The following is a 12,116-nucleotide window of genomic DNA, read 5'->3' as shown; positions in this document are numbered from 1 at the left end:
CAGCCTGAAGCTACGTTAGTCCTACCTGCTTGACCCAACCTGCTTGATCAGAGGATAGTCTCAGTTATGTAGTGCTGAGCCCTAGTGAGATTATTGGTGACCACAAAATTATGCAGTCCTCAGTCTATATGACAGGTCATATGGAATAGGCAGGAGTTGTAAAGAAATATATCTCATCCTAAGACAGGGATTCTTAGTTAATGGAAAAATAGACATGCCTGGAGCAAATGGGCTGTGTTCCAAAAACTCAGTTTTAAATTGACTGTTTGGAATGCAGAACACATTTTCCATTAGAAACAATGCTATGAATAATTGCAGTTATTTTCACAGGAAAGTCCATACAAACTAGTTGAAGTAATAATATAATAAATATCTACTAAGGCATTTTAGATTTGCATGGAGAAGATTTCTAAGCTTGTACAACTCTGAATTATAAATAAGCTGTGTACATAGCTGCCACCTCAACTAGACTGTGAACTCTTTGAGGGCTGGAAACTGTTGAATTATTCATTTTTGCATTCTGAATGCCTGGCATATAACTGGCAATAAATGTTGGCAGCATAAATGAATGGAGAAATTTAATGGGAACTTGAATAGTGTTAAAAATATCTTAGGGAATGAAAACAGTAACATTTAGAGGGTACCTTAATATGTATTTGGCACTGTGTGAGATGGCCACTCAAGCAAGGTACTTTATTAAGCTAGAATTAGGGGTAAAGATGTTAAGCAGTTTTAATATTTGAGGTGTAAAATCAGTGGGTGTTAGAATTGCTAAATGTTTTGGTTGAAAAAGAGAGATATATTGATTTGAAACATGATATAGGAAAAATATGTACAGGAATTAATATAAGAAGAGAAGTGGATCTTGAGGGTTCTAAGATTGAGGAGGGCAGGAGTATGACCACAGCTGAAAAAGTAGAAGATGGAAGAGGAAGTTTGGTAGGTCAAAGAAGAATGAATGATCGTGAAAGAAAGTACAGGTCTGGATTTGATTTTGATTTAACTTTATCTGGTTTACTACTCTCCTTAATTCTGGCCATTGTCTGAAGATTTTTTGAAGTTTAGATTAAGCAATTATTACTTGCTCAAGATTTAGTTTAATTAGATTGATTGCCTTCCACAATGGTGGTAGATTAAGCATTTGTCAAAATTTGGAGCCAGCAGTGGTGGCATATGCCTAGAATTTCAGCTACTCAGGCGAAGGCAGGAAGATCCTGGACAATTAAGCAAGACCCTGTTCAAAACAAATAAACAGAGGTACAGATGTAGCACAGTGGCAGAGGACTTATTCCCCAGTAATGACGACAAATGCCTTTTGATTGGGATGGGTGTAATGGGGTGGAGGTGCGAGGCAGTGGAAAGAGAACCCAGGAAGGAGAGAGAGCATCACCTCTAGATGGTTTTTGGTGGAGGAAACCAAAGAAGACAGAGGAAGAAGAAAAGGAAAAAGGCAAAGAATAATTTCATAATTTTGTAAAGGGCCTAACCCCTTAAAAAGTCACTCTGACTTACTGCCAGTCTGGCCTTTGCTCTTTGAAAGCATTTACTTCATTTGTCCCTGAAGTGCTGGTGTTCAGTCAATAAATATTTGTTGACTGATATTCTGAGTGTTCAAATCAATCCAAACTTTGGGTTTTATTAAGGCCCTTAGAATTCAAATGGATTGAACTGATCTATGAACTCTCTTTAAATCTGTAAGACATTTTATGTCTCTCCCTAAGAAAAAAAGCAAACATTTGCTTAAGCTTGTTTGCAGTGTGCATTGTTCTGCTGCCTTTGCTGACATCATATTTCTAGTAAGCATTATTATTATTATTCTGGTACCAGGGATCAACCTCAAAATCCCCTAGATTGATAGCAAGCATTATTTTAAAATTGCTAAATCCCATGATATTTCAGGCCATAAGCTAAACAATGAGAATAAAAGGCAATGTAAATTAAAGTGAGAAAACTCTATCAGCTTTTTCTTTTGGGTGGGGGTGTGTCTTTTTGAGAAAGGGCCTTGCTATGGAGTTCTAAACTGTCTTCAACTCATTTTGTAGCTCATGTTAGCCTTGAATTTGCAGCAATCTTCCTGCCTTAGCCTCCCAAGTGCTGGGATTACAGGAACATACCACCATTTTTTAACAGTTTTAATGGGAAGGAAGATAAGCCTAATCCAACACTTGTGGTTTAGTGTGGGAAGTATAATGAAAGGTAACCATCTAACAATTTTAGAGAACAGAGTAGGAAAGCTTTACTTGAAAATGGAATGCAGATAATAAAAAAAACCCATTTTCCATAATTCCTATATCTATAAAAATACTACTATTTTGGTTTATACTTTTACAGATTTTCCAATGCATAACTATTCAGGTGTTCAAAATGTTTTTGTTGATCAGAACTTTTAAAAAGTAATATATTATGAACATTTTTCTATCTCAATAAACAAAACTTACAACCTTTTTATAGCTACATAATATTCCACTAAGTATACTATGTCAAGTATAATATATACTAGCTTTTTTTTTTTCCTTTTTAAAAAATCTTTTTTAGACAGGGTCTTGTTCAGGCTGGCTCTGAGCTCACTTTGTAGCAGTCTGTCTCGAACTTGCAATAATCTTCCTGTTTCAACCTCTGGAGTGCTGGGATTATAGGCATGCGCTACCACACCTGGCTCTAAACTATTTTCAAACTGGAAATCTAGATTGGTGCTACTTTTTAAAATAGAAACAATTACAATATTTTAAACAACTACAGTAACAATTATTATTTCCTACAGTGTTGAGGATTAAATCCAGGGCCTCACATTAACCTATATTCCTAGTGTTTTTTTAAAAAATTTTGCGATAATGGCCTCAACCTTGTGATCCTCCTACCTCAGCTTCTTGAGTACTTGACATCATAGTTGTGTACCATATTACCCAGCTATAGTGGCTTTTTTTTTTTTTTTGACATAAGTTCGATGTAGCACAGGCTGGCCTCCCACACATGAGCGTCCTGCCTCAGTCTTGCAAATGCTGGGATTATAGGAATGTACAGATGTTGGTTTGAGATCAAAATGTACCTAGGTGCCAAGAGGAGCCTAGGAGATGTGAAGACAATGTAATGTGGTACCTTGAATGGGACTGTGGGACAGGAAGAGGGCATTAGGGAAAAAAATGAATTAAGTATAGACTTTAGTTAATCATGTATTACTATTGATTCATTAATTGTTACAAATATATAAATATGTTAACAGGGGAAATTATGTATATAAACACTATTTTTACTAATTCTGTAAATGTCAGACTGCTCCAAAATAAAAAAGTTCATTAAAATATTTAAATTTTTTTTAGTACATGTATTCACTATATTATATTGATCATGGGGAGTTGGTACATATACATAACACATCTTATTATGTCTCCTTTTACTTCCTTTCCCCACTCCCATAATTTTTAACAAGCATCCTGTGTTTTTGTTAGCTCTGGCAACTCAACACTGTTTCATAGGGTCTCACTACGTAGTTCAGGATAGCACTGAATTCACTCTGTAGCCCAGGCTGGCCTCCAACTCATTGACATTCTCCTGCCTCGGCCTTCTGAGTGCTGGGATTATATGTCTGCACGCTTGGCCCTCCAAAATTTTTAATTCCAAAGAAGAAACATAAGATGATCTTAACTGATGATTTAAGGGATTTATGTATTTTTTCCTAAAGTATTTGATCGAAGTACTGTATTTTCTATAAACAATTCACTTGTTTGCTTTTTAGGGAAGTCTGAAGGAAGCTAGTAATTATAGAAAGGAGTATACTTGATGCTTTGCCTTTAAGTACCATAGTCTACTACCAGTAGCATCCAATTTTGAGGCTAAACAAGAATTGGTTTAACTCAGAAAAATACACTATCAGAATTAATCTTGATTTGGGATGTGTACATCTCAAGAGATTTTAAAAAATCCAGTTATGAGAAAATCAGCAGACTAATGTTCTGCAAGTAATCACTTGTCTATAGTGACTGCTAATTTATACTACCTGGGTGGACAACAGTACTGGTTATTTTACAATGTATGCTGCTGCTCTTGGGGAAAATGACCTGTAGTATTGTGGGAGAAGCCTTTAGTTTGGAAAACAAAATAGACCTGTATAATAATTATATTTGAAGGTGAGTTTGGCAAATATCTTTTTTTTTTTGAAGTATTTTTTATCCCCCCCACCCAAGGCAGATGGGGTTTTACAAAGAGTGTTAATTTAGAAGAGTTGTCATTTCCAAATACAAGAGTACCATAACCATTTTTCTGTTTTACTTATTCTGCTTTTCTGCTGCTATACAAAGTAAATTCAATTCTTATTGCTCAATATTTAAGTGCTGATTTATATGCTAGGTCTTGGTGAAAAAAGAAAAAGAGTCTGTCTTCAAATGGTAATCCACATTACCTATTTGGGGTTGTACGGTTTTCCTTGATAGCTTTGCAAAGTGCATCTACCATGTGCAAATAATTATGAAGAGCCTCGATGTGTGCAGAAACAGGAGATGGTTCGTATGTTTTATTTGCGCTGCTAAAAGAAAACAAATTGTTTTTTTTTTACTTTGAGAGGGGAGGCGAATCATCTATTTAGGCTTCTATTTATAACCCCGAGTCCTTTGGTTTCCTGCAAAAAGGCAAAAGCTTGTTTTAACAAACACACAACACTTTAAGGATTTGGTTTTACTGTAGAGCAACAACTGCATATATTCAAGAGATGCGTTCACTCAGAACTGGGTCTCGCCAAGGCAAACAAAAGGGAGCTGTTTTGTTTGTAGAACACAGCTGTTCTCTTACGGGTCCGGAGTGGTCCTGGTGGTCGCCCGGACCAGTGGAGTGTGTCTGACGTGGGAACTCTAGGATTTGAGCGGCAGGGGCACAGCAGGCCTACGGATCGCAGCCGGCGCCCCGGCGATCCGACGCCTGAGACCACAGGGAGGTGCGGGCCGCGGCTCCGACGAGCACGCGCAGCCCTCGCGCCACGTCAACGCCGCTACTCGGCGCGAGCAGCCCGGGCCGCGCCCTGTCGGTGGTCGCACGCGTCGCCCCGGAGCAAGGCCGCGGGGGCGGGGCTTGGGACCTAGCGAGGCTGTTTCCTCACCCGGCGGCCAGCCAGGACGGCGGGAGGCCGCATGGAGGCCAGTGCAGAGCGCTACATGGCGCGACCCTACCGGGCATCAGCGGTACCGCGCACAGAGGCCGTGTAACGTGGGAAGCCTACAACCCACACAGGGAGGGATGCGCCAGTTAACGAATATTTCACTACAGCCTACACGCCTAGGAGAGGGAATTTGAGAGCACATGGGGGAGGGGTGGGGACAGCTGGCTGCTAGCAGAGCGCAGGCTTCGTTTTGAGAGCTGTAAGTGGGAAGTTAGGCATGCGCTGTGAGCCTAGAGTGGGCTGGCCTCGGGGAGGGGCTGGCGTGAGCGGTCTAATGTGTTTATCCGGTTTTCTAGGTGGGCGGTCAAAGCGCACGCGTAAGGGCGAAAAGGCGGCCGAATCGGGTGGGGGTTGCGCATGCGCATAGCGAGCTTGTCGCTTCAGGAGGGTGTGGAGGGGGCTCTTCCAGAAGCAGGGGAAAAGGGAAGCGAAGGGAAAAGGAAGGGCGGGGGGAGGGGTGAAAGCATGCTCTGCGCATGCGTGCGAGCGCTAGCGACGACGGCGGCGGGGGAGTCTCGGGGATGACAGTGGCTTTGCCCGTTGGGGTAACGGTCGTTGTCGCCGGCCAGGCCTGAGGCGCCGCACATCCCGCGGAATTCATTACGGCCGCAGCAGTCCAGGCTCTACCGAACTAGAGTGGCGCGTGGAGTCGGGGTGAGGGCGGCGAGGCGCGGGGGAGGGGCCTGCAGCTGGGCCTTGCCGTGTGCGTTGGGCGGCGGCGGGGCCTGGCGGCGTGAGCGCTCGCCTCAGTCGCGGCCAGCCGGGCGGGCACTGCGGGCGGCGGTGGCCGGCGTGCTTGGCGGAGGAGTCGTGTGTGCAGCTCTTACAAGATGGCCGGGCAGTGAGGGGGCGGCGCTTGCGCTGGTGACCCCGGAGTGTGCGACTGAGGAACGAGGGGCGCCGCCGCGGCCCGCCGGGCCTGCTCCCCGCCCCCTCCCGCTGGCGGCGGCGGCCCGCGCACTTCCTCCCCAGCGCTCCCTCCCCTCGGGCGGGGGCCTCCTGCGGGCCGTGCCTCTCGAGGGTGCAGCGACTGCAGCCGCGGGGTGGAGAGCGAGGGCGCTGTCTGAGCCCCGCGTCCGATATGGCGAAAGCAGCGGCTGCGTCCGCCTGCTGCAGCTGTAACCTCCAGCGCCGCCGCGGCGGCTTCCTGCACTAGATCCGGGAAGTCGACGCCCGTGCCTCCGTTCTTGCCGTCGTCGCTGCTTCCCCGCCGGGCCCTGCGATGGAGTAAGCGGCTGCGCAGCCAGGGAGAAGCTTCGTGCCGGCCAGCTCGACCTGAGGAGGCGCCTCAGTGGCGCGAGATGCAGCTCGGGCGAAGGCCGCGCGCCGCGCCGCGGGGATAGACTTGAGCGCCGCCCGCACAGACTCGAACGCTGGTGTCGCTCTCTTACACGTTTTCTGGATCTGGAATTCTCAGGGACGGAGGAGGGGCGCCACGGCCCCATGTGTGGGAGGATTGCTTCAGCTCCACAAACTTGCACGGATTGTGATTATTTCTTTGGCCAATGGTTCTGCTCTGATTTTCTCCGAATTGTTGCACCTTCGCCATTGTTCCCTGGCTGCTTACAAAGTTGGATCCGGATTTTTTTTTCAACCGGGAGCCATTGGTGTAGAAGTGTCTGCAATGAACCCCGTGAATGCTACTGCTCTCTACATTTCCGCGAGCCGCCTAGTGCTCAACTACGACCCCGGAGACCCCAAGGCGTTTACAGAGATTAACAGGCTCTTGCCTTACTTCCGACAGTCCCTCTCGTGCTGTGTTTGCGGTGAGACGCTTTTTAAAATTCTCTTTTTACGCTTTTTTGTTTTTAAAGCATTCTGGGCAGTGGTAATGTGAATAGTTTGACGGCGTCGTAGTTCATATTCAGCGTTTGTTATTTATGCAGGAGTAGTAATAACTAGTTTTGAAAAGTCACAGGGACTTGCCCGGCGTTTCAGAAAAGCATTGAACTCTTTCAGACCGCTTTGTACGGTGGCCTTAACATCCAAAACAGTTTAGTTCACTTCGGTTAATCACGTGGTGTTTTAAACGGGGTTAAGAGATGCAGGCACACTTTTTTTTCCTCAGTCTTTGCGCCAGGGACAGATTGATTTCGTGCGTTGGTTAAACATGGTTAAGACCTGGACATGTAGTGTGTTCCGATTTTCTACACTGGTGTTATGTAGGAGTGTTATAGTATGAAACATCCGTAGCAAGACAACTTAGTAGGAAACTTTCCCTCCTGAATTTTTCACCATATTGTTTGATGGTCAGCTGTAAGCCCTGGGGTACTAATGGTAACTTCTTTAGGTTCTGGGAATTTTTGCTTATTTTATACTTTTAAGTAAGCTGTGGCCTGATAGAGGATTATTGTTGATGCTTTTGTTAAAAAAATTAGTGGATAGGATACTTTTGAGTATTTTTAAGAGATCGAGATATGCTAAATTTAAATGTCTCAAAAGGGATGATAATTTGGGTTAACTGGGCATGTATGTAAGCCTATGATTACACGTGTTTTACAACAAAACTATAATGAAATATTAATAACAGGCAGAGCACTTATACATAACATTTGATATCCTTACTCTGCCCCAAATTTTTGAGGTTTGTTGCTCCAACCATTTAGTCAGGTTAAGAAATTTAGGTACTTTCAGGCTTTCACAGGTAAAGAAATAGTAATTTTGTAATAGTAGAGGCTGAAAGCAGAAATAGTATGTATCTGAGGTTCTCCTGCATTCTTTTTGTATCTCTGAGGCCAGATACTGAAGAGGTGTAGAAGATTGTGTGTATAATCTCATAAACATTTAAGGTAACTGAAGGAGTTAGTGATTAAGTATGACTGTAACAGACAATTAATACCGTTTTTAGTGAAACAGTCACCCAGGGCAAATCAGTTAACTGCCCTGGACCTCAGTTATTAATGAGAGCTTTGGGCTAGAATCAAAGTTTCAGTTTAAATCTTAGGGAGGGAAGTGTAGTATGGAGAATTTGTTTTGATTCATAGTACCCCACACTCTACTCTCACTTTTTTCTCCTGTTTCCTTTCCTTATTTCTTTGATGAGACCCAGGACTTCATGCTATCCTGTTTTTTCTGACGTTAAGCTGTATATCGTCCTTCCTCTTAGTCTCACTTCTATGGAGGTTTTTTTTCCTGTCTTGCTTGCTTACTTGCTTGCTTGCTTTTTTTGTGATACTTGGGATTGAGTTCTGAGCCTTTGCTTCCCAGCTCCCTGTTTTTGAGTTTCTATTTTGAGACAGGGTCTAGCTAAGTTCCTGGAGCTTGTGATTCTCTTGCCTCAGCCTCCCAGAGGGCTGGGATTACACAGTCCACTTGGAATGCTTTTTTTTTTTTTTTGGGAGGGAGTAGATAACTGCTACTGTGGCAGAATAGGGGAAGAGGGTACATCCATGTGGCCCTGTTTGCTAAAACAGCTATACTGAGTGATAGCATAGCTATCATGTGTATCATGTGTAGATCTTGTAGGTCTTAGCTTATTCCATAGGTCTGTAGGACTTGGCTCTCTAAGGGGAAATGGTTGTTTTGAGTGGTCTGTATAGGGGCTTTAAATTGTCATTAAGCTTCAGGATAGTGGTTTAATTGAATAAATTTCCCCAAATTTTAATTTGGACTTCAAAAAAATAACATTTAATATAAAAGCTGTATTAAAAAGAAAGCCCTACTATGGCTTTTTTAGAAAATCTTGGCAACACAAGGGGGATCTTTCTGACTGGAGCATTGTAATTCTTGCTCAAGCCTCCCTCCCTTATCATCCTGTGGAAAAGATTTGTTGGTTCTACTTACTTATTATAATTAAGTGGCATGAAATTTCAGTAGTGATGTAGGATCCGTTTTCCTCCCAAGTCTGGCTATCAGTGGAATTATTATTATTATTATTATTATTATTATTATTTTTTTTTTTTTTGAGACAGGGTCTCGCTATGCAATTCAGGCTGGTCTTGAGCTCATTTTGCAGCCCAGCTGGTCTCGAACTCACAACAATCCTCCTGCCTCAGCTTCCTGAGTGCTGGGATTACAGGCGTGAGCCACCATGCACGGCTATTATTACTTTTTTTTGAGATAGGGTCTTGCTTTGTAGTCCAGGTTAGCTTTAGATTCACTCTGTAGTCCAGCCTTGGTCTCGGACTCATGGAGATTCTCCTGCCACACTTCCCAAGTGCTGGGATTGCAGGCATGTGCCACCACAAAAGTTGGTGCCTCAAGTCTATCAAGAGAGAGAAAAAGCATTTATTTGCAGCCTTTAATTATCTTTGTACCAGGTATTATCCTAGACATTTTTCCTTAGTCAAAACAATAAAGTCATTTGTATTATTGTACATGTGTGCAGTCTTAATGAAAATGATATGTAAAAATGGTTTAATTTTATTTTGGTGCTGTGAATAAGGAGCTCTACTTCAACAAGATCACTAATGTTTGACTCAGGCCTTCAACTCACTATCTAGCACAAATAGGCTTCCAACTCAGGGATCCTCCTTCCTCAGCTTCAAGTGCTGGGCTTACAGGTGTGTACCATCACACCTGGCTACAAATTCTTACCAAATTGATATTTTTGCCTCTTCAAACATACTTTTTGTTTTCTTTCTGTCCCCCTTTACTTTGTTCCTTGGAGTTATGTTTGCCTAAAATACACTCCCTTTTCTTTGGAGGTTCAGCTTGACTCCTTTGAGGAATTCTTCGTTTCTCATGCCAGTAAAAACTTGTTTTAGTTTTTTAAACCTCTATAATCCTGTGTTCTATCTATAAGGTGCTTATAGTAAATGCAGTTTTTATACTTGATTCTTTTGGTATATAATAAAGTTTTTTGAGAAATACTTTAGAGTACATTTTTGTGCTCCTCTTGCTTTACCCTCTCATTCTTTTAAAATGTAGATTTTAATGACAGAAGAAAGAAGTGAGAGGTCAGGGAAGGTAGAGGACTAGCACATTTAGCAGTTAGGTACAAAGCTACAAAGCTTGGGTTTTCCACTTACTGTGTACTAGGCAGGTTGCTTTAACTTTTTGTCTGGTTTTTTTTTTTTTTTTTCTTTTTAACCTGTTGTAAGTTTGTTCAAATTTGTGTTGAGTGTGGGCTTATTTTTGAGTGGCTTGAAAAAACATCAAACAGACAAAAAAAAATCTGTGAACTCAATGACTGTTATATGTGCCAAGTGGTTAATATCCCACCTTTGCACAATAGAGAATGGTAGAAGGTAGAGAGAGAAGAGACTACTGTTTAGTTCAGTTGTCATCAAGCCATGATTGGTCACTGGAATTACAGGTTCTGTTATCATTGTTCTTTGAAATGTTAGTTGGTTATCACAGTTTTTCAATTACCTAGTAAATTTGAACCTTTTAAAGCTTCTAGTGAATGGAAAAGTCATGTTCCAGAGAATTACTGTCCTTTCTAGGGCTCAGAGGCAGTGACCAGAAAAATCACTATGGGTACTGTTTTTTTAAGTATCAGTTTCTTGATGTTATAAATGCTGAATTTGTAATATCAGAAAGTAGAATTTCTCTTCTTTTCTTGGCATGAGAAATGATAAATTACGCCTAGGGATTTAGATAGCTTTAAATTTCTAAGTCTTCAAATGGCAAAAGTTTGATTGATCACGTCAAATCCTGTTAAAGCTGGAAACTACAATCTTGGAGATCTCAAAGAGTCCAAAAGGGATTAGTATTTTCAAAGTGTTTTAATTAGAGTCTAGAAACAAAGTGATTTTTGGCTGTGAATGTGGTGAAACATAGTTGTGAACCTTTTAGATGTCTTAATTTTTCATTTATAAAATAGAGGATGGAGGTGGTTTCTCTCTGGCAAATATTGACCAGCTTTTTGTTTTATAAGTTAAAAAATTTAAATATAAACATATCATTTCTTTCTTTCTTTCTTTCTTTCTGTCTGTCTGTCTGTCTGTCTTCCTTGTTCTTCTTGTGCTTTGTTTTTGTTTTTGGTTTTTGAGAAGGTCTTGCTATGTGCGGTTCAGACTGACCTTGAACTGACAGCAGTACTGCCTCAGCCTCCCAAGTGCTGTGTCGGGCTTATCAGAGAGCACCACCACACCTAGCCTCATCTTTTATTATTATTGTTGTTTTTAAAAAACTTTTGTGGAAAGTTTTTTTTTGTACTTTTTATTTTATTGACATATTTTAGATATACACAATAACATTGATCATAGGGCATTTGTACCTGTACACGATGCAATTTTTTTTCCCCATTCCCCTCTTCCCTTTAAACACCACCCCCAGTCCTTTTTATTTACAAAAGCTTTGTTTCTGTGTTTTCCTTTTATTCTTTTCTTTTCTTTTTTTTTTGAGACAGCTCTCACCTAGGTCTTCAAGGCTGGCCTTAAACTCACTTTGTAGCTCTGTCTGGCCTGTAATTTATGGTGATCCTCCTGCCTCAGCTTTCCAAGCGTGATATTGCAGATATGGGCCACCATGCCTCTGTTTTTTGTGGTTTTTTTTTTTTTTTTTTTTGGTTCCTTCTTTACTGTTACTTTTAAGTTTCACTGAAAAGTAAGTGGTTCCTGCAGGGTAAGAACCTTGCTTGGTTTATTCAACATTACACAGTACCCTATGGGGACTGTGTCCAGCTCAGCAAGTGGTTTGTTGAATAGTTGGGTATATGTACCACTTAAAAAGAGAACTTTTTGGTATCAAAGCAGTAAGAACATGTACTAAGATGAAGATTATCCTTTAAAATTAGATTCAGTTCTGTGTATTTTTTTTCATATTGCCACTGTTTATAAAAACAGTTGTGGACCCACATTGGAATTAATAGAAGAACCATGAAAGGATCCCTCACCTCTGTTTGTTTGAGACAGCCTCTTGTTTTGTAGTTCAGTCTGGCCTTAAACTCCCTATGTAGCCTATGCTGGGCCTCCTGCTTACTGGGATTATAGGTGTGTCTTACCAAACCCACCCACAAGGGTCTTTTCTTCTGATTCTGTTTTGGCAGAAATAATTTTGCTTTGTGCTTGAGCAGGCAGTAATT

At 41.8% G+C, this 12,116-nt stretch overlaps 1 protein-coding gene across 1 annotated transcript in view; it reads left to right on the top strand.

Moving 5' to 3' along the window:
* The first annotated feature begins 6,729 nt into the window (after positions 1–6,729).
* Msl2 (MSL complex subunit 2) overlaps positions 6,730–12,116 on the top strand; it is a 36,747-nt gene continuing 31,360 nt past the window's right edge. The window contains exon 1 of the mRNA XM_003476735.4: positions 6,730–6,912. Coding sequence (XP_003476783.1) covers positions 6,771–6,912 — 142 coding nt within the window. The 5' untranslated portion in view covers positions 6,730–6,770. The remainder of the gene's footprint in view (positions 6,913–12,116) is intronic.

Source organism: Cavia porcellus, unplaced genomic scaffold (assembly GCF_034190915.1).
Source record: "Cavia porcellus strain 051 isolate PalLab524CR breed Dunkin Hartley unplaced genomic scaffold, mCavPor4.1 scaffold_5, whole genome shotgun sequence".
NCBI lineage: Eukaryota > Metazoa > Chordata > Mammalia > Rodentia > Caviidae > Cavia > Cavia porcellus.
This window is presented reverse-complemented; position numbering and strand designations above follow the sequence as displayed.